General features: G+C 39.6%; 2 protein-coding genes across 2 annotated transcripts; both read left to right on the forward strand.

The window, feature by feature from the left end:
• The first annotated feature begins 5,578 nt into the window (after nucleotides 1-5,578).
• LOC137030187 (C-type mannose receptor 2-like) lies at nucleotides 5,579-8,338 on the forward strand. The gene is made up of 4 exons (XM_067400371.1): nucleotides 5,579-5,615; nucleotides 5,708-6,070; nucleotides 7,452-7,805; nucleotides 7,974-8,338. Exons 1-4 carry the CDS (start codon nucleotides 5,579-5,581, stop codon nucleotides 8,336-8,338), a joined length of 1,119 nt encoding a protein of 372 aa, XP_067256472.1.
• Nucleotides 8,339-14,277: 5,939 nt separating this feature from the next.
• Nucleotides 14,278-17,579, forward strand: LOC137030188 (macrophage mannose receptor 1-like). Its single transcript, XM_067400372.1, has 4 exons — nucleotides 14,278-14,314; nucleotides 14,407-14,769; nucleotides 16,697-17,056; nucleotides 17,221-17,579. The coding sequence occupies exons 1-4, from the start codon at nucleotides 14,278-14,280 to the stop codon at nucleotides 17,577-17,579; spliced, it is 1,119 nt and encodes a 372-aa protein (XP_067256473.1).
• The last annotated feature ends 5,924 nt before the right edge of the window (nucleotides 17,580-23,503 follow it).

A 23,503-nucleotide genomic window follows, 5' to 3' on the forward strand; every position in this document is an offset into this window, starting at 1 on the left:
TCGACTATAGCCATGACTCCATTTAGGCCTTCATATGTTTCATCAATTTTTCGTTGGAACTCATCTTGGGCTGAAATCAGTTCGAATGGAAGGCAATAGCCCAATAATAGCCCAATATTTTCAAGAGTGGGTAGAGGGTAATGTGGCCGCTTGATGGCCTTGGTAAGGCCCCTCGGGTCTAGACAGACCCTTAGCTGACCGGTATGTGGTTTTTCGGCCACAACCATTGAATTAACCCGTTCAGTTGGCTCTGTGACTTTAATGATGACATCCTTCTTTCATGCTCTCAAGCTCCTCTTTAAGATGACTGCGTAATGTGAGAGGAATGCGTCTGGGTGAATGGACTACTGGTGTTGCGTGCAGGTCCAGGTGTATGGTACACTCGCCAGGAAACAGTCTGATCCCCTTGAAAACATCTGCAAACTCCTCCAAGACTGGTGCTTTCGTTTGTGGCCTCTTGTACGCTTGTACTGTCAGTTACAGAGACAAAGTCAATGCATCCTTTTAGACCTATGGCAGGGGGTGCACTTGTGTCAACCACACAAAATGTCATGACCATCTCAATGTCTTTATGCTTGCATTTAAGGTCGCATTTGCCTTTTAGGCACCAGGCATTCACCAAGCCACACAGGGGGTGAGATGTTGGCTGCAGAGTGCATTTGGTGTTCGGTTTGGTGTACTCATACAGAGGAATAACATTCGCTGAGGATCCAGTGTCCAGCTTGAACTTAATTTAATTTTCTTGATTTGGACTAATTTAAATGTTCACAAAAACTTGTTCTGTGACTGAGCCCTGTTTGCCCTGTGTCAGTGATTCAATAAACAGCTCACCACACTCTTCAATCTGGTCTGTATTGTCATTACTCATTGTGTGGACAGTTTTCTCACAGCTGGAGTGGCAGACATTTGCAAAGTGGTTTATTTTCCCGCATATTTTGCTGTTGTTGCGAGTACTATCTTCTACGCTGTGGTGTGTTGGGGCAATGGAATCAAAGCAAAGGATGTCAAAAGACTACACAAACTCATTAAAAAGGCTGATTCTGTCATCGGCTCTGAACTTGGTACTTTGGAGCATGTGGTTAGGGACAGAATGCTGGCAAAGTTGCTGCTGATTATGGACAGGGATGTTCATCCCCTCCATAAAACTCTGGATAAACTCAAGAGTAGCTTTAGCAACAGGCTTATTCGGCCTTGTTGCTTGAAGGAACATTATAGGAAATCGTTCCTGCCTAGTGCTATTAGAGTACATAATTCATCTGAACACCTATGCTCTAACTAAGATGGCGCCGATGTCTGTGGCTTGCCGTCCACTCTTTGTACTATTTATGTTTTTACTGACTCTGCTGTTCTTATACGGTCATTCACTAATCGTTTATGATCGCCAACAACTGATCGATATCTATCATTCTGTGCCAAAGCCTTTTGGGTTCCACACCGCTTTAAACAGCTATGAGTCTTACTCATCACCCACAAAACCCAGCTCCCTCTACTACCTACGCTGGTGCACTTTCGGGGTTCCATGCAAGAGACGCCGGAGCAAACGTGGAAAACGGGGTGGTGCAGCTGTCCGTTTGAAGTTGGCTTGGGCGTCTGGCTCTACTCCTGCCTTGCTGCAGGCCTCAGCGCCGTCGAACTTGGTTTGCTGCTCCTGGGATTTTCGCGGCATGGCGGAGCGTGGCTGTACGTGGATTCGCTCGATTGTCCCGCATTCACCTCCCACGACTACCCGACGCATCCCGCTACGGATCCGATGAAGGAAAGTAAATCACTGCAACCTGCGCGCTCTACATAAAGCATCTGATGCTCAACGGGATCTTCCGCAGCTTAGGATGGGGCTTGCCAATGTGCGATCTCTGGCAAATAAAACTTTCATCTGCAACGACCTCATCTCTTCAAATGATCTTGACTACTTCTGCGTGACTGAATCCTGGATAAAATCAGGTGATCCGAGTCCTCTTTCTGAACGGACTCCCCCTCAGTATGATTTTTTTTAATACTCCCCGGCCAACTGGCAGGGGAGGCAGTTTCGTGACTGTCTTTAAAAATGAAGTTCAGTGTCGCCTTCTACCCACAGCCAGCTTCAGCAGTTTTGAAATTCAGGAAATGCACTTAAACTGCCCTCATCCTATTTTACTCTTACTAATCTACTGTCCCCCCTCTTCCAGTAATTTTATAAATGAGTTTGCTGACCTTTTAGGAGATTTCTTGACTAGACACAATCATATTTTAATACTTGGTGATTTTAACATTCATGTATGCTGCTCTACCAATGCCTTAGCTAAGGAATTCTTAAATTTACTTTCTTCCTTGAATATTGTTCAGTGGGTAAATGGTCCTACGCACTGTCATGGTCATACACTTGACTTAATATTGACTTATGGGCTGTCAGTGGCTGATATTGACATCAGTGATACTCCACTCTCTGACCACAGACCAGTTCTTTTTTCAACACTCCTTCCTGCTCTACCTAAAACCTTACCACTACAAGCACGTTGGTCTTGCATTTTGACCTCACACTCCAATCATGCCTTCTCTGACTTGTATCTGAGTACCGAAAACTCACTTATCAATGACTTTATCAACATTTTTATTTGATATCATTGTTAAAAACTCACATTGTTCTAGAACGCTTTTTACGACTATCGATTCGGTCTTAAATCCTCCTGGTAAGACTCCATCTGTGATCTCTTCTTTTGATTGTGAAAATTTCCTAAACTTCTTCTTAGACAAAATCAACACTAATAGAGCACAATTTTTTAATGCGATACAGTCCGCAAGCCTACCTGATCCCTTTCTCCAGTTCACAGTGGAGTGAATTTGAATTGATCTCCCTTCAGACTTGTAGGGAAATCACTTCAAAACTGAAACCTACTTCTTCCCCTCATGACATTCTCCCTTCTCGTTTCTTAAAACAGATCTTCGATATAGTCGGCCCAGACATTTTGCGCATCATTAATAATTGATTAGTCACCTGTACTGTTCCAGCCTATTTTAAACTAGCTGCTGTGACTCCTATCCTCAAAAAAACAGTACTTGACTCTGCAATATATGCAAATTACAGACCCATCTCTAATTTGCCGTTTTTATCCAAAATTCTTGAAAAAGCTGTTTTTATACAATTGATCTACTTGATTACTCTACCCGTCTACTCGATTGGTATCACTGGTACAGTGCTGAAATGGTTTCAATCTTTTTTTGTCAAACAGAAGATTCACAGTCAATTTAGGTGTTCATTCATCCTTAGTGGCCCACGTCACTTGTGGTGTACCCCAAGGATCAATCTTAGCACCATTATTATTTTCGCTATATATGTTACCTCTGGGATCAATTATGCATAAATTTGGGGTGTCGTATCACTGCTACGTGGACGACACACAAATTTACATACCTCGGCATACAAGAAATTAGAAACTTGTTTGCATGAACTCAAATTATGGCTTACATATAATTTTATGATACTCAATCATGATAAAACCCAGATCATTCAGTTTGGGCCAAAAGAGCACCCAGATGAAGATTCTATCAACCTTGGTACCCTCACACCTTATCTTACCTCTGATGTTAAAGATCTAGGATTTCACCTAGATAATGGTCTTAAATTAGACAAACAAATCAACACCATAGTTTACCAGTTTTTATCATATTCACAAATTAGCTAAAGTCAAACCTTTCCTAAGCAGGAAATGTTTGGAAACAGTCATCCACGCTTTTATCTTAACTTGACTCGACTACTGTAACTCCCTGTACTCTGGGTTACCTCTCTCTTCCATCTCTCGCCTTCAAATGGTCCAAAATGCGGCAGCCCGTCTACTCACAGGTAGCTGCAAATATGACCATATTACACCAATCCTACGTTCTCTGCACTGGCTGCCAGTACGACACCGTATCAACTATAAGACTTTGCTATTCGTTTACAAAGCTCTCAATAATTTAGCTCCTAAATATCTATCTGATTTGATTTTTGATTTTGATTGTACTATGTACAATCCTTCAAGATCACTCAGATCCCAAAATTGTCATCTTTTATTGGTACCACAATCTCCTCTGCATCGCAGGGGAGACCGAGCTTTCGCAGTAGCGGGCCCTAAGCTGTGGAGTAGCTTGCCACCACCAGTCAGAACTGCCTCTACGTTTGCTGAATTTAAATCCATGCTTAAAACACATCTCTTTTCTTGTGCTTTTAACTGTTCATAATTTGTATTTGTTTTTTTTATATTGATGTTCTTCTTTCTCCTTTTTGTTTAATCTCTATGTACAGCACTTTGGCCAGCTCAGGCTGATTTTAAATGTTATGAATTGAACTGAATTGAATCTGTCTAGGACAGAAATATGTTAGTTAAATGGTATGTAGTCACATGTATTCTAAGTGTTTATTGACAATTTCATTTCCACTCGGGAATCAATAAAGTTGATCTAAATATTTTGCACCCTTTCCCTCTTGCAAGACAATAAGATCAGTTAGCATGCGGTTTGTTTCCACAATATCTGCATACTTTGGGGCTTGCTGGAGTAGTATTTCTAGGTTCTCTCAAGTTATCACTGTATTTCTTTGTGTATTTTGCATTACATTTCTTACATGTTCACATGAAGTACTCATGTTGTTGAAATAGTTTTCAACTGTGCTTGAGCCAACTCGTGAGATCCAGCAACATCTACTGCTTTTTCAAGTGTTAAGTTCACTTTCAAATGAAAATTAGCCCAAGCTTTACTCACCCTCAAGCCATCCTAGGTGTAATGACTCTCTTCTTTCTGATGAACACAATTGGAGAAATATTAATAAATATCCTGACGTGTCCAAGCTTTATAATGGCAGTGAATGGGGGTCACTTTATGAGCTGAAGAAAGTGCTTCCATCTACATCCGTCTTCTGAAAGCATCGTTAGTCAACTGTGGTCGTAAGTCACATTGAACTCAATTGGTAACGACAGAACTTGCGACCATAGTTCGTGTTGGGAAACACACCCCAGACTGTGAACACTGAGCTCTCGCAGTCAAACATGACTGTTTGATATATTTTGCAATTCTTTATTTTGATATAACAACCTTTAGTCATTGTTCGAATCATTGATGGGCCTCTGGATATATTCATGCTACTTTGCACAAGTTAGGAAATAACTGCATCAACATCTCCCACAGTTGACAAGAAACAAGAGACAAAACTGGAAACAATGAACCTTTATTTTACCTCTACAAAATGTCAAAAGGCTGACACAGACGTCAATATGCAAATAAAAAGAGAGGTGGAAAAATATACAAATAAGGAAGAAGCAAAATATGAAAATTAGCTTAGAAGAGTACACAAATGATGTGATGATGAATGAGGGATGAGAGCAGATATAATGATCACACTGTTTGAAGCTGCAGACAGAAACATCAGACTCAGGACAGAAACACACAACCTCTAAAGTAAGAACAACTCACATGTTCATTCTTCAAACACAACTAGACTTTGAGATGTTAATATTGTCTGAATGATTGTGAATTTTGTTTTTCTGCTATTTTTAAATTACATGATCATGTTTTACTTCAAGATGAATATGGGATTATCTGAGTTTTTCAATGTGTTTCTTCTTCAGAAATGGAGCAAACTCTATATTTCATTCTTCTTCTCATTGGTGAGTGTGTTTGTTGTTTTATTGATGGTTTATAGTTTCATCAGGTTTGACTCTGTTATGAAAAGCATTAAATCAAACCCTCTCTTTCACAGCTCTCTGCTCCGTATCTGAATGTGTTCAGCGTCAGTATCACTTTATAAACATGACGAAGAACTGGACTGAAGCTCAGAGATACTGCAGAGAGAATTACACAGATCTGGCCACCGTTGACAACATGAACGACATGAACGAGCTGAAGAGTGTGAGTGCTAATTCTCATAACTATATCTGGATTGGGTTGCAGAAGACGAGTGTTGATAAATGGCAGTGGTCTTCAGGTGATCCTGCGCTCTATCCGAACTTGGGACCTGCACAATCTGATGGCACAAATGAGTGTGCTTCTATTTCAAATGGACAATGGTATAATTTCCCATGTGGTCACAGCCTGACTTTCATCTGCAGTTCATCTAACAACAGTAAGTTCAGCTCCCTATAATGACAATAAACATTCAGTTTATAAAAATATACACTGTATAAAATTTTAATGAAATACTAAATTCTGCTACTTTTTAAGTTAATCATATGGAGAGACTAGATATTTGTCCACTTCAAACTTCTGTGTAGAAAATAAACTGGTATTGAACGAATGTTGATCTTTTATTGTTCATAAATGTGGGAAACTGCCATTAGAGAGCATAGAGAATTATATTTTTGTATAAAATGTATGCTGTAAATTATGAATTAAGAACTATATTGTTTTGGCCAATGGTAATGAATTAATGAATGCATAAAATTTCAGCATAGACATATGACAACTTTCCCCATCTTCATTTTTATGTACAAAACTCTCATCCTGAGAACAAAGTTCAGTTCTTGTCTTGTTAGTGTAGTAGTTTACTTTCTTAGCCGAATTACAAAAAATATGAAATGGTCATTTTGTTTGGAGATTGTAATTCAAAAAGATTAATCTATTTTTTAAGTAGATGTAATAAAACATCTCAACACCTTTAGCTGAATGATATTGCTTGATTTATTCAGCTTTCATTAAAGCCAGTAAAAACATCAAGATTAAATATAAGTGAGCTCACAGACACAATATCCATTACAACGTAAAAAAAAAAAGAGAAAGACAAAGACAAACACCAACAATAATATTGCAAAAATATATTTGTATATATTATTAGTCTACAAAATGTAACTAGTCCAACATTTTGGATTAGTTAACAAACATATTCAGCTGCAGTGAAACATCTTCATTTGTTTGATGTTTCTCTCATTCAGATCTTTGTGTCTAAATCAAGTATTCTAGAGAAACATGTAACAAAACATAACAGTGTTCAGTAGGTTTCTGGTTCTGATTTAATTGGGATCATCACAGGGCATCAGTAAGAATACACAAAAGTCTAATAGTCCAGTCACTGTTGTTTCAATAGAAGGTTCAAAACACTCAATGTGGTGCATTAACAAGTGTATATATATATCTGTGATAGTGTGTGGGGGGTTTTCAGCATTACACACACTCATCTATGGCTTGGTTACATCAAACTCTGGGGGCGGGACTAAGTTACAGCTGTCAATAATTCCCAACCCACCAATAAAAATCACCTTACTGAGCCTTTCCAACATGACTGAGAAATATAAAGTTACAATAAAATTACCAAGGAAATTCAGAAATGATACTTAATGTTATATCAGCAAAATCATCATAAATATATATTGTAAATATTTAATATATCTTTGAATGACACGTGTTTCTGATGTTTCCACTGCTGCTCTTATTCACATCAAACCATAAAGCAGCATAAGAATAATGAACAAACTGATTCATGAATCTGTTTCCATTTGTTTTTCTTAAAGTGAACACAGGACTCGTCTTTGTCAATCAGATGAAGAATTGGAGAGACGCTCAGAGTTACTGCAGACAGAATCACATTGATCTGGTGAGTGTGAGGAACCAGAATGAGAATCAACAGCTTCAGAAGTTCATCAATGAGAGTCACATATCTGGATCATTGATCTGGATCGGTCTGTTCAGAGACTCATGGCAGTGGTCAGATCAGAGTAACTCCTCATTCAGATACTGGAGGTCTAATGAACCTAATAATGTTGGAGGAAATGAAAACTGTGCAGCGATGGATCAGAACGCTCAGGGACAATGGATAGACGTCTCTTGCAACAACAACAACCAGTTTCCTTTTGTGTGTCATGAAGGTGAGCAGATCCTCTCAAACACACACAATCCATCCATCCATCACCTCCAGATATCTTAAAGTTCACACTACATGTCTGGCATGACAAATTCCTTCACAGTGTTTGTTCTGCATGTTGTTTTTGATCAGTCTCTCTCTAGTTTCTGCTTGTGGTTTGTTTTGTGTCCAGAAAAACTGATTCTGATCAAACAGAAGATGACGTGGTCTGAAGCTCTGAGATACTGCAGACAGAATCATACGGATCTGGTCTCGGTTCATTCAGAAGAGATTCAGCGTGACGTGATGAATGTGGTTAAACAGGCGTCTACTGAGGAGGTGTGGTTGGGTTTACATCACTCCCACATTTTGGGCATCTGGTACTGGGTGAGCGGAGACACCGTGTGCTATCAGAACTGGGCTCCAGGGAACGGCACAGGAGAGGACTGTGATTCTGCAGTGAGATCTGGAGCAGTTCAGTCTGGAGGAGATCAGCTCTGGATCAGCCGTCCTGAGACTGACAGACTCAACTTCATCTGCAGCAGATATGAAGAGTGATGTATTCGTTTGTGTTTTTTTGTACTGTTTTTATCAGATAATGTGCTATATCAAAGTACAATGAAATTTAATTTCAAATAATTTCTGTAACTGAAGAGTATCATGAATCTTTTTAACATCAGTGTAACTATATTTTAAAGAACCAGTGAACTCTAAATGAGTTTTAATCTGTGGCTTTAAGTCACAATACATTTCAAATTTACAGATGTTCTTTTGAAGAAAAGCAAGTAAAAAATTTTTTTTTTTTCTGTAGTCGTTCCTGGCAGGATTTTGATTATAGATGATTTTAATATCTATCTCTGTTTTCCCTGTAAACCCATGACCAAAGTATAGTTGATTCTTTTATCTCAGTGTGTCTCTGGATCTACACACGATCATGGGCATACACTTGACTTGTGTTTTCTTTGGGGATAATGATTATGTTGAAGAAACTGCTATCTCAGACCATATGCTTATTACTGTAAGTTTTTAATCTGCCTTCTGTAATTAATGTACTAGAGTATCATCAGTCTCCTTCATTCTTGTCTTGTGTTCCCAGCTAGAATGTTTTTATGTTCTGGGAATGTTTTCAGCGGCAAGTTTAATTTTTATTCCCAGAATGTTCTGCTGAAAGGCATGACAACATTCTTTAAAAACATTCTAAACATGTTTAGTGATAACATTAGAACATTATCCCCTAACATTCTTATAAAGCTTTCAGTGGGAAGCTTCTCACTGGGCATTGGATGTGGACTCAAATGTTGCTCAAATGTCAAATTTTGGTTGAAAGTGAAAACCCAACATTTATTTGACATCAAGCTTCAGCATCATTAAATAACTCCAAAAACACAGCATTACCGGCATCACTTATTATAAACCAGATTGACTTTATTTTTGTCATACTTGTGCAATAGTTCTTATTGAGGATTAACAGGGATTTAGGTGTTGAAGTTTTATTGAAAATAATAGTTTGATTTGTCACCTTTATGGCGATCAGTGTTTTCTTCAGTTCGGCAGTTTGACTCTTGACTTTTCATTGTTAATTTTTCTCTGGTTGCTGTAACTGTGTTTATGGAACAGCAAGAGAAAATGTGATCAGATGATGTTGGCTACTTGTTGATGATAAAGATATAATCATCATGTCGTGGTCTGATCAACCGATCTGATCCGGAGTCTAATCTGTTATTAATTTCACATTATTGACTGTAGTAATGTATTTCTACAGCATGAGATCCAGCAGTTTTAATCTGTAGAACTTTTAAAACAAATTGTACACTAAACATTTTGAACTACAGAACCACACAGAATCAACATTTCTCATTTGTGTTTAGATTAAGTACTAAAATAACTAAAACTTAAAAACTATAGACATGTTTATAAAAATAATAAAAAATTACAAACAAACAAAAAAACTAAATTACTAAAACTTTTAAATAGAAAAGAGAAAATATAGAAATACTGGTGTTATGCAACATTTGTTCATAATGTTCTGTTCTACTCCAATGTGATGATTCAGCTCATACAGTATAGAGCTGTATAATCTAACATGCATTCTAGCAGAGCATTTATTGTCCAGACCGAGAATGTTTTAAAATGAATGACGGATCCATTCATACATGGATGACACACTGTTTCATGTGGTTTGGGAAGAAAAATGAATTCCAAATGGGATAATAAAATTTATATTAATATATCTGGTGTATTACTATTATATCTGACAGTTCAAACAAACAGAATAGAATCTGTGACATGACAATCACCCATTTTAGCTGATTATGTGAGTGTAATTCTGTAGAAATGGTTTGAGATTGAGTTTAACTCCACAGTTTTGTGAAAGCAGAGACTGACCAATACTGTTTTTTTGTTTTGTTTTGTTTTTTTGTCAATCAAAACTAACCATATGCGTATATGATTACTTTAATCATCTTTATTTACAAGTGCGACTAAAAAGTAAAATCATTCATGTGACACTGTGAAGGGGTTTTGTTTACAAGCTTCCACTATAATATAATCTGAATTAAGAGGTCTATACAACTTCATAATTCTCCTGTTGAAATGCTGGTATGTGCTTCTGTAGGATTCACAAGTGATGATTTCAATGTTGGACTAAAAAAATCCTGCTCATTTAATTACTTGTTTATTTCTATGGGAAATAAATGGGAAGTTTCCCACATATTTGAACATTTGTATCCAGATTGCAGCAAATTGTGGGATATATAAACTATGTGTATATATATATATACAAACCCCAATTCCAAAAATGTTGGGACACTGTACAAATTATGAATAAAAACAGAATCCAATGATGTGGAAGTTTCAAATTTCAATATTTTATTCAGAATACAACATACATGACATATCAAATGCTTAAACTGAGAAAATGTATCATTTTAAGGGAAAAATAAGTTGACTTTAAATTTCATGGCATCAACACATTTCAAAAAAGTTGGGACAAGGCCATGTTTACCACTGTGTGGCATCCCCTCTTCTTTTTACAACAGTCTGCAAACATCTGGAGACTGAGGAGACAAGTTGCTCAAGTTTAGGAATAGGAATGTTGTCCCATTCTTGTCTAATACAGGCTTCTAGTTGCTCAACTGTCTTAGGTCTTCTTTGTCGCATCTTCCTCTTTATGATGTGCTAAATGTTTCCTATGGGTGAAAGATCTGGACTGCAGGCTGGCCATTTCAGTACCCGGATCCTTCTTCTACGCAGCCATGATGTTGTAATTGATGCAGTATGTGGTCTGGCATTGTCATGTTGGAAAATGCAAGGTCTTCCCTGAAAGAGACGACGTCTGGATGGGAGCATATGTTGTTCTAGAACTTGGATATACCTTTCAGCATTGATGGTGCCTTTCCAGATGTGTAAGCTGCCCATGCCACACGCACTCATGCAACCCCATACCATCAGAGATGCAGCTTCTGAACTGAGCACTGATAACAACTTGGGTTGTCCTTGTCCTCTTTATCTCCGGATGACATGGCATCCCAGTTTTCCGAAAAGAACTTCAAATTTTGATTCGTCTGACCAAAATTTTTCCAACAGTTTTTGTTGTGATTTCCATTACAGTAGCATTCCTGTATGTGATGCAGTGCCGTCTAAGGGCCCGAAGATCACGGGATCCAGTATGGTTTTCCAGCCTTGACCCTTACGCACAGAGATTGTTCCAGATTCTCTGAATCTTTGGATGATATTATGCACTGTAGATGATGATAACTTCAAACTCTTTGCATTTTTTCTCTGAGAAACTCCTTTCTGATATTGCTCCACTATTTTTCGCGCAGCATTGGGGGAATTGGTGATTCTCTGCCCATCTTGACTTCTGAGAGATACTGCCACTCTGAGAGGCTCTTTTTATACCCAATCATGTTGCCAATTGACCTAATAAGTTGCAAATTGGTCCTCCAGCTGTTCCTTATATGTACATTTAACTTTTCCGGCCTCTTATTGCTACCTGTCCCAACTTTTTTGGAATGTGTAGCTCTCATGAAATCCAAAAAGAGCCAATATTTGGCATGGCATTTCAAAATGTCTCACTTTCAACATTTGATATGTTATCTATATTCTATTGTGAATAAAATATATGTTTATGAGATTTGTAAATTATTGCATTCCTTTTTTATTCACAATTTGTACAGTGTCACAACTTTTTTTGAATCGGGTTTGTATTTGTGTTTAAATCTCACAAGTTTAAATCTCGCAATTCAGACTTTATGACTTGCAATTGTGAGTTTATCATAATTTGTAGGAAAAAAAGTCATCATAATTGCGGAATATTTAGACAATCTAGTCTTTTTTCCTCACAATTCCATGTTAATATTTCGCAATTCTGACTTTTTTTCTCACATTTGTGAGTTTATATTTCACAATTCCAAATTTGTAACTTGCAATTCTGACTTTATTTTCTGCTGGTTTTGGAGGAAAATGGATCTGGACTGGACTCTTATCGGACGGATGCCGCTGCTCCCTGGATCTGGACTGATTAGAGTGAATCCACATTCAGATCATGGAGGTTTGGACAGTTGAACAAGGTGGCAGTCAGTTTTGCGGGAACGTCTCTTATTGGAACGTTTAATGATGCAGCCTGTTACTGTAAATATGCTGCTGTCTGCTACAATAGTGAATATTTATAGTAACACATTTGACCACTTCACTTCAAAATGCAAGCAAAATGGATTAAACATACCAGAAATTGAGAATCTGTGAAATTTACATTAAAACCCAGCAGCTTGGTTGCCATGAACTTCACAGTAAAAAAAAAAATGGTACATTCTGGGGAGAAAAAAAAAAAAAAGTTCTAATGCTGTGTTCACACCAAACGCGAATAGAGCGTCTGGCGCGAATGATTTCAATGTTAAGTCAATGTAAAGACGCGGTTACGCGCGTCTGGAGGTCTCGCGGCGCGAATGAGGCGTTTAGCGCGGCGCGGAAGACGCGAATTCGCCTCATTCGCGCGTCTAGTTCGCGCGAATGACGCGAATTGAGCGTTTCGCGCGATACGCGTTACGCGCGAATGGTGCTTTTTGTGCATTTCGCGTTTGACGCGAATTCGCGTTTGACGCCTGAGTTGAAAAATTTGAACTTTGGCGTAAATTCGCGCCGCGTTAACCAATCAGGAGCCTGCTTGCTGCTGTGGCGGCAGGCCCGCCCGGAGTCACTCATTCAAAATGGAGGAACGACTGATATTATCAGTGAGCAGTCACCCAGAGATTTATGACACAAGTTCATACTTCAGACAGGAATAAAAAGGAGCTCGCTTGGAAGAGTGTCGGTGAGGAGATTGGGCTACCTGGTAAGTTGTAAATGCACATTTCACTTTTAAATCACGTTACACGTTTATCGACCCGCGGCCTTCCCGCGACGCTGACTCCTACGCCGCTGTTCTGCTCTCCAGAGCAAATACAAAGTGGTAGCTCTCTCGATGAACGCACGATCAACATCAGCCATCTTGCAAACAGACAACCGCCTAGCACTTGCCCCTCCCACTCGCCTCGGACGCGCGTCAATTTCGCTTACGCGCGTCTATTTCGTTCTAGACGCGCGAATGCATTCAAAATGTTCAAGCGGCAAACTAGACGCGGTAGACGCGAATTTGACGCTCTATTCGCGTTTGGTGTGAACGCAGCATAAGGGGGTTTTCACAGTTATGCCCTAGAGGACTGATGGTTAAATCAAGTGTGAACGATTCTGGAGTGAAGAAAGACATTTTAGCAAAGGTGTGAAACAAGAACAGTGGACCACTTTACCTTCTGCCTTGTCAGTCCCCTCACCTCAAAATCTAACTCCTCAAAAACGGTAGCATTAGCTAATAGATTTCCACCGGAGCTTTAGCTAGCTGGCTAACGTTGTGTTCTCTCCTACTGTGTTCAGTGACTCAATTCATCAAGCTGTAGCTAACGTTAGCTAAGTCTATGTCAACAGAGCTCCTGGGTAACTTATATACCAGAAAATATTAAAATTATTGAAACCATTCAGGGCTCAATGCTAAGGATTTTTTCTGAAGAAACATTTTTTCTAAGAAACAAGAGACAAAACTGGAAACAATGAACCTTTCTTTTACCTCTACAAAATGTCAAAAGGCTGACACAGACGTCAATATGCAAATAAAAAAAGAGAGGTGGAAAAATATACAAATAAGGAGGAAGAAAAATAGGAAAATTAGTTGACAGCAGTACACAAATGATGTGATGATGAATGAGGGATGAGAGCAGATATAATGATCACACTGTTTAAAGCTGCAGACAGAAACATCAGACTCAGGACAGAAACACACGACCTCTAAAGTAAGAACAACTCACATGTTCATTCTTCAAACACAACTAGACTTTGAGATCTTAATATTGTCTGAATGATTGTGAATTTTGTTTTTCTGCTGTTTTTTTAAATGACATGATCATGTTTTACTCCAAGATGAATATGGGATTATCTGAGTTTTTCAATGTGTTTCTTCCTCAGAAATGGAGCAAACTCTATATTTCATTCTTCTTCTCATTGGTGAGTGTGTTTGTTGTTTTATTGATGGTTTATAGTTTCATCAGGTTTGACTCTGTTATGAAAAGCATTAAATCAAACCCTCTCTTTCACAGCTCTCTGCTCCGTATCTGAATGTGTTCAGCGTCAGTATCACTTTATAAACGTGAAGAAGAGCTGGACTGAAGCTCAGAGATACTGCAGAGAGAAATACACAGATCTGGCCACCGTTGACAACATGAACGACATGAACGAGCTGAAGAATGTGAGTGCTAATCCTAATAACTATGTCTGGATTGGGCTGAAGAAGACGAGTGTTGATGAATGGCAGTGGTCTTCAGGTGATCCTGTGCTCTATCTGAACTGGGGATCTGGACAACCTGAAGGCAGAGATTATTGTGCTATGATGTGGAATGGACAATGGCATGATTTTCCATGTAGTAACAGCTTCACTTTCATCTGCAAATCATCTAACAACAGTAAGTTCAGCTCCCTACAATGACAACAAACATTCATATGGTAACACTTTACAATAAGGTTCATTAGTTAAACATTAGTTAATGTATTAACTAACATAAATTAACCATAAGCAATACACCTGTTACTGTATTTACTAATCTTCGTTAATGTTAGTTAATGAAATACAGTTCATTGTTTGTCCATGTTAGGTCACAGTGCATTAACTAATGTTAACAAGATTTTAATTATGTATTAGTAAATGTTGAAATTAACATTAACAAAGATGAATAAATGCTGATGTTACAGTTCCCTCGTCTACAAGACTCCATTTCCCATGATCCTCCTGTTTCTACACCTGCACTCACTTCCCTCGTCAGCTCCTCATCATCACCCATCACCATCACCTGGACTTCCTCGTTTGCACTCCCTATATATATGGACTCACTCCCTTCACTCCTTGTCTGTTCTAAATGTTATAATGTTATGTTTGATGTGTTTGGTGTTATTCCCTCTTTATTGATTAAAATACCTATTATTGTGGAGATCCGTTTACGACTCATCACTGCAGCACCAGCACCGGTAACAGAAGAACAGACCAATACCGACTGGAGATCCACAAAAGAAAATGGGTATTCTTCTGACTCCAGCTTACCCAGAGTCTCTCACGGCGGAGGAAAGACTTTACCGTTTGCGGCAGAGTGGCAGACCGTTGGAGAGATATGTGGAGGAGTTTCTGGAGGTATGTTATCTGGTGAGCTGGCCGGACGCCAGTCTTAATGCTGTGTTTCTGATGGGACTGGACAAGGAAATGATTCATTATAACAACCCAGCCTGTAATTTCTCCTTAGTCAATTCTCTAAATTTAATTCTCTTCTTAAACGGTTCTAATTTCGAAGTAGACGAAATTAAAGAGAACCAGCGCTATCCTTGTCCAGCCCCATCGGCAGCTTATCAGGCCTCGCCAGTTCACCTCACCCCAAAGCCCTACACACACTTCAACGGTCCTGGCCGCCAGCCGCCGCCGACGAGCAACCCGCTCCAGCCGCCGCCGCCGAGCAACCCGCTCCAGCCGCCGCCGCCGAGCAACCCACTCCAGCCGCCGCCGCCGCCGAGCCCTCAGCTCCAGCCGCCGCCGCCGAGCCCTCAGCTCCAGCCGCCGCCGCCGAGCAACCCACTCCACGCCGCCGAGCAACCCGCTCCAGCCGCCGCCGCCGAGCAACCCGCTCCAGCCGCCGCCGCCGAGCAACCCGCTCCAGCCGCCGCCGCCGAGCAACCCGCTCCAGCCGCCGCCGCCGAGCCGCCGAGCAACCCGCTCCAGCCGCCGCCGCCGAGCAACCCGCTCCAGCCGCCGCCGCCGAGCAACCCACTCCAGCCGCCGCCGCCGCCGAGCCCTCAGCTCCAGCCGCCGCCGCCGAGCAACCCACTCCAGCCGCCGCCGCCGAGCAACCCACTCCAGCCGCCGCCGCCGAGCCCTCAGCTCCAGCCGCCGCCGAGCAACCCGCTCCAGCCGCCGCCACCGAGCTCCCAGCTCCAGCCGCCGAGCAACCCGCTCCAGCCGCCGCCGGTGAATCAAGACTTCGCAAAGAGGTGGTGTGTGTGTGAGTCTCTTATAGTCCAGGTAAAGTGCTAAGCTGTATGTGGCAACAGGTGATGGGTGTGGAGTGTGCATGAGACTGGCAGGGAGGATTATGGGAAATGGAGTCCGGAATGAACGAGAATGTGACACTAAGTTACGGCTGTCAATAATTCCCAACCCACCAATAATTCCCAACCCATCATCATGAATATATAGTGAATATTTAATATCATCAGCTGTAGAAACAGTCTTTGAATGACACGTGTTTCTGATGTTTCCACTGCTGCTCTTATTCACATCAAACCATAAAGCAGCATAAGAATAATGAACAAACTGATTCATGAATCTGTTTCCATTTGTTTTTCTTAAAGCGAACACAGGACTCGTCTTTGTCAATCAGATGAAGAATTGGAGAGACGCTCAGAGTTACTGCAGACAGAATCACATTGATCTGGTCAGTGTGAGGAACCAGAATGAGAGTCAACAGCTTCAGCAGTTCATCAATGATCATCACGTATTTGGATCAAAGGTCTGGATCGGTCTGTTCAGAGTCAGAGATTCATGGCAGTGGTCAGATCAGAGTAACTCCTCATTCAGATACTGGAGGTCTAATGAACCTAATAATGTTGGAGGAAATGAAAACTGTACAGCGATCGAACTGAACACTCAGGGACAATGGATAGACGTCTCTTGCGACAACAACAACCAGTTTCCTTTTGTGTGTCATGAAGGTGAGCAGGTCCTCACAAACACACACAATCCATCCATCACCTCCAGATATTTTAAAGTTCACACTACATGTCTGACATGACAAATTCCTCCACAGTGTTTGTTCTGCATGTTGTTTTTGATCAGTCTCTCTCTAGTTTCTGCTTGTGGTTTGTTTTGTGTCCAGAAAAACTGATTCTGATCAAACAGAATCTGACGTGGTCTGAAGCTCTGAGATACTGCAGACAGAATCATGTGGATCTGGTCTCTGTTCATTCAGAAGAGATTCAGCGTCGTTTGATGAATGTGGTTAAACAGGCGTCTACTGGGGAGGTGTGGTTGGGTTTACGTCACTCCCACATTTTGGGCATCTGGTACTGGGTGAGCGGAGACACCGTGTGCTATCAGAACTGGGCTCCAGGGAACGGCACAGGAGAGGACTGTGATTCTGCAGTGAGATCTGGAGCAGTTCAGTCTGGAGGAGATCAGCGCTGGATCAGCCGTCCTGAGACTGACAGACTCAACTTCATCTGCAGCAGAAATTAAGAGTGAAGGATTCTTTCTTTTTTCTTTTCTTTTTTTTTTTTTGTTCTGTTTTCATCATATAATGTACTTATATCAAAGTACAATGAAAATAACTTCTGTAACTGAAGAGTATCACATGAAGAGTCTTTTTATGAGACTCAAATATCTTTAACGCAGACTATTCAATCAAACATAATTGCAATTAAACAGAAATTAGAAAATCATGGTTCAATGATGTGGCATAAACCATATTGACTATTTAAAAGGGGAAAAAAGTAAAGCACAATCCACATCAGTTGATTTCATGGGATCTTGGGATTCTGGTGGTGTGGATACTTTCTTCTGCTCACTCTTGTTTTGCATTATTCATATCTTTACAAATTGTTTAAAAAGTGATTGTGATCATATATATGTGTATCAGTGAAATTAAAATATGGTTTATTCTTAAAGAGAAAGTGGAATAAATGGAGAGGGACAAAATGTGGAGGAGTGGTTCAATAACTTCTTTGTGCCTTATATTATATATATATAGGCCTCCTGGTTATAATAAGAATTTTCTTGATGAATTTTTTCTGTAGTCGTTCCATCTGTGGACAGGATTTTGATTATAGGTTATTTTAAAACCCATCTCTGTTGTCCCTGTAAACCCAGGGCCAAAGAATAGTTCATACTTTTAAAGTGGAACTCAGTAAGATTTGCAAAGCTCCCCCTACAGGTTCCTTCAGTGAATCACACTGTCGTAAATACTCCAAGCACAGCTCTGGACTACAACGACTACAACACTCACCAGCGCAGTAGTTTTGCAAATACAGTACAAGAAATCTTGATGGAGGTGGGTAATTTTCGTAATTGTCTTATAAAATCATAATATATACATTGTTTTTTTCTTTTGAAGTGTAAGAATTGAAAATATCCAAAGATATTTTAAATTGAACAAAGACATTTGCTTTACTGTTTCACACCCCTCTCTCTTGCCACGGGCCATTTGGGAGGCACAAAGGTGATAGTGATCAAGGTCTGTAGGCCAAGATGTTTGTACATCGGGGGTCTACAAATGGTCACACCTTTAGTACAGTGGGGGAAAGTTTTAATCTTCTCATTGGTCAGTTTGAATGTCTCACATTTGAGTTTCAGTCACATGGTCAAGGAAGGGATAAAAGAGGATTTTAACTGTTGCTCTGGGCTCTTTTCTATGCTCTTCTTCCTTGGATCTCGGGCACTCCCTTGCCCTCTCTCTCTCTCTCTCTCTCTCTCTCTCTCTCTCTCTCTCTCTCTCTCTCTCTCTCTCTCTCTCTCTCTCTCTCTCTCTCTCTCTCTCTCTCTCTCTCTCTCTCTCTTTATTTCTCTTTCTCTCTCTCTCAGGTAACTTTTTACATACATGCTGTGTACAATTAATGGTATATGATTTTATCATCTCATACATCTATTTTGTAATTATTTTAAGTGTAGCCATAATCAGATATTGTCATTAAACCCTTTCTATTACAAATGATGTGCTAACTAGTTTTGATTTAGTAACATTAATGTGTTCCCTATTGCAATACAATTTTGTCACACTATAGCAACGCTCTCCCACATATTTTGCTATTATAACTGCGCTTATTTCCATCGTTGGTATAAGTTGCAGTGGGTGGTAATAGACAAGAAATGTACAGTATTCTAACATCTTACTGATGAAGTTTCTTTAGTCGCTCGGCAAACCTTACAGCCTGAACCCCTGTAGGAGTTCCACCCTTACAGATGGTGCCGAAACCCGGGATCCCTTGCAGTGAGTTTTCTGAAATCTACTTTGATCGGTCATCAGAATGAGGACATTTTTTCACAGTTGAGCTTGTGAATGGATTAAAGCTGACCTTCTCACCAAGGAATGGGTAAGTCTGTTTTAATTGTTTAATGGTATGATATTCAGATCTCCTCAGGGATGGAAGGGAAAATTTCTGGAAAGAGTGAAGTATTGTTTGCTTTATGGAGCAAAAAAGTTGAGCCTACCTTGTGCAAACTCAAGAAACAATACATTGGGATTAAATGTTCAGATGATGAAATGCTCAAATGGTGGGACATAATTGGCAAACACCAAAAGAAATCAAAACGTGGTGAAATAATTGAGGCTTTAAACTTCATAAGTTGTGCACAGCTGCGTGATGTGACCACACATCTATTTTCAAGTATAGATGCTAAATGTGAAGAAGTGCATTCTAAAAATGCAGAGGTACAAAAGTGTGAGGCAAAGATTCAGGATCTTCAAACACAGCTAGATAATTTACTAGCTGAACAATTAGTTCTGACTGAAAAGTGTAAAAAACACAAAGAGACCATTGCAGATCTCAAAGCTAAGCTAAATGCTCAAAAGTCTCCCAAAATGCTTAACAGCGTTGGGGCTAAAAAGCATGTTCCCTTCTTAGATGAGGTGAATTGCTCTGATGAATCTGGAATGTTTTGTTCAGAGGCCACTGCTCAAGAAAGTTTGCCTATTTCAGTTCTTAAGGTGATGCAGCACCGTAATAGCGCAGAGTCATGTACCAGAACGCATGGTGTTCAAGCATTTGAGAGTCATGGAAATCCTCAAACTCCAGGAGAACACAGCAAACAACCCGGTGGCAAAGAGAACAGGTTTTGCAGTTCCTGTCAGAAAATAGGCCATACAGAGGACAAATGCTGGTCACTGGGTAGGGGTAGACCTCCACCTTATTTTCAGAAAAATAGGAAACCACATTCTAAGAGCAAATATCAGTGCTCATTTGCAGGAAAAACTCTAAGTGAGTTAACTGCATTGTTCATGCAAGGCCTCCAACTTTTAACTTCACTTGCTAGTGGATTAGCAGCCCAATAGCGATCATCCCTTTTGTATTTTCAAATCTATAATTGTGCTAAACACATTGTGCGCATAGAACACATTAAAGTTGTTTGTGATACTATATGTACACATAGACTAGCTGAGTTTATTCTTTAAAACACATGATTGCTTTACTGTAAGTGTTGGATTAAACACTTAGGTTAAGGTTGTAGATGTTATTCATTCTAGGCCATGTATCTTGTGTTAATTGGAATAATAAGTGTAGTACTGAAATTGTGTAGCAATTTCAAGTTGCACGTGCACTATGTTGAATTTATTTGCCTCCTAAATGGAAAACTCAGCTATTTTCCATATAGCTAGAGTAAAACCATGTACAGGAGCATAGAATTGCCATGTGGCTACAATGTGATTCACAGTTGCATTAACCATGAAAATGCTTTCCTCACAACAGGATTCAGTAACTCTGAACTTTGCACTTTATCATGCTCTCTAACAAAAACATTGGTGTTGAAGGTTTTTGAGCCGGATCAAACCTCATGCTCACATTCTCATGCTGGCTCCCTGTTATAACAGGACCAAATTTGCATCACAATTGTAAAACTCCCTCACCTTTGTTTGGAGCATGATTGAATTTACACATAGCCACAGCTAAATGCAGCCACATAGATTTGATCTTCACACAAAGTCAAATCTACATCTACATATGTCTCACAAAATGTTTGCATATAATGTTTTTGTTTTTAAGTCTTTAAGTCTAGACTGCACTATAACTGTGAATTTCATCCAGTTGTTGTTGTTGTTTTTTTTACTTTGGATTTAATAAATCACTTAGTTATTTGTCTCACCAAATTAAATATTAAAATGTTAGTATTTCTCATTCTACCTAAGCACAAAAGGTATATTATCATAAATGCATTTGAAACAATTCTGAAGCATATTTCATTTGTTTCTTTGTATTTTGTCCATTTGGCTTGTAACAATGTTTTTGGACATTTATTCAATTGAATCTCTGTATTGGTTACACTGAATAATTTGTTAATACTCTTCATGAAATGGGGTGTTTTAAACCAACATTTGTTGTTTTGTTATTATGCAATTTATTTCAATGTTTCCAGAAACAATGTAAGAGCTTGTAAGATCTTCTTTTATTCTCACCTTGACCACTTTATCAAGTACATCAATTTAAGGGCATATTGCCAGAGACAAATTTAATCTGACCACATCAAACCTCTGACCAATGAAAACTGCCATATGTATGCTTTTGCTGTTTGTTGTGTTATATGTTGTTTTAAATCACAGGATCCCTGCTGCCAAAGTTCAAATCCTGTGTCTTGTCTCAAAGGAGGGACAACTGAGTTCTACCATTATCAGTGCCTGGTTCTTGTGGAGATGTTAAGTGTTCGATGGATGATTTGCATATCTATGAATGGTGCAACACCATTTGATGGACCTTCTCATGCAGGACTGAAAGAAAAACAAAGACTGAAGACTGACCGACTGCTATTGCAACAAGTCTGGACAAGAAGTCTGAAGTTGACATCTACACACAACAGAAAGCATGTCTTCATGGATTGTGCCACCTTTTGACACATGAGTGTGGCCAACGGTGCCAAGGAGGGACTGTAAGAATTGAAAATATCCAAAGATATTTTAAATTGAACAAAGACATTTGCTTTACTGTTTCACACCCCTCTCTCTTGCCACGGGCCATTTGGGAGGCACAAAGGTGATAGTGATCAAGGTCTGTAGGCCAAGATGTTTGTACATCGGGGGTCTACAAATGGTCACACCTTTAGTACAGTGGGGGAAAGTTTTAATCTTCTCATTGGTCAGTTTGAATGTCTCACATTTGAGTTTCAGTCACATGGTCAAGGAAGGGATAAAAGAGGATTTTAAATGTTGCTCTGGGCTCTTTTCTATGCTCTTCTTCCTTGGATCTCGGGCACTCCCTTGCTCTCTCTCTCTCTCTCTCTCTCTCTCTCTCTCTCTCTCTCTCTCTCTCTCTCTCTCTCTCTCTCTCTCTCTCTCTCTCTCTCTCTCTCTCTCTCTCTCTCTCTCTCTCTCTCTCTCTCTCTCTCTCTCTCTCTCTCTCTCTCTCTCTCTCTCTCTCTCTCTCTCTCTCTCTCTCTCTCTCTCTCTCTCTCTCTCTCTCTCTCTCTCTCTCTCTCACACACACACACTCAGGTAACTTTTTACATACATGCTGTGTACAATTAATGGTATATGATTTTATCATCTCCTACATCTATTTTGTAATTATTTTAAGTGTAGCCATAATCAGATATTGTCATTAAACCCTTTCTATTACAAATGATGTGCTAACTAGTTTTGATTTAGTAACATTAATGTGTTCCCTATTGCAATACAATTTTGTCACACTATAGCAACGCTCTCCCACATATTTTGCTATTATAACTGCGCTTATTTCCGTCGTTGGTATAAGTTGCAGTGGGTGGTAATAGACAAGAAATGTACAGTATTCTAACATCTTACTGATGAAGTTTCTTTAGTCGCTCGGCAAACCTTACAGCCTGAACCCCTGTAGGAGTTCCACCCTTACAGAAGTGTGATGCTTACTTACTGTAAGTGCTTGACTGAGGTAAAGGGATGGTTTACAAATAATTGTTTACAATTAAATGAGGATACTTAGTTATTTTTTACGGAAAGTAATGGGTTACATTACTTTTGCATTACTTTTCCTCATCTAGGCTGATTGTTTGTTTGTTTTTATAACAACAAAAAAGTTCTATTTTTGGCAAATGTAAAAGTCCATTCACAGCAGAAGTGAAATGAATAAGCCTCAGGCAGAAGGAAATGCAAATTCATGCCAGTACAGTAGGACAAACAAACAAACAAACAAACCTTTTAAGCTGTACTGCCATTCTGGAATACAGAAGAATATGATGCAGAAGAAGAAGTAAATGAGTAAATGTATGCTTACATTTAGTCTAGAACTAGTCTAGAATAACCCTCACGTTCACACAGCACACACAACTGCTCGTATTTAATCACAATTTCTCTCAAAAGGAGAGCTGTCTGTCATTATATGAGAAAACAAAGTAACTTGCGTTACTTATTTGAAAAAGTAACTCAGATATTTTGTTGTAAATTTAAAAATAATGCATTACTTTACTAGTTACTTGAAAAAAAG

The sequence above is a fragment of the Chanodichthys erythropterus genome, chromosome 11 (assembly GCF_024489055.1).
Source record: "Chanodichthys erythropterus isolate Z2021 chromosome 11, ASM2448905v1, whole genome shotgun sequence".
NCBI classification, from domain to species: Eukaryota; Metazoa; Chordata; class Actinopteri; order Cypriniformes; family Xenocyprididae; genus Chanodichthys; species Chanodichthys erythropterus.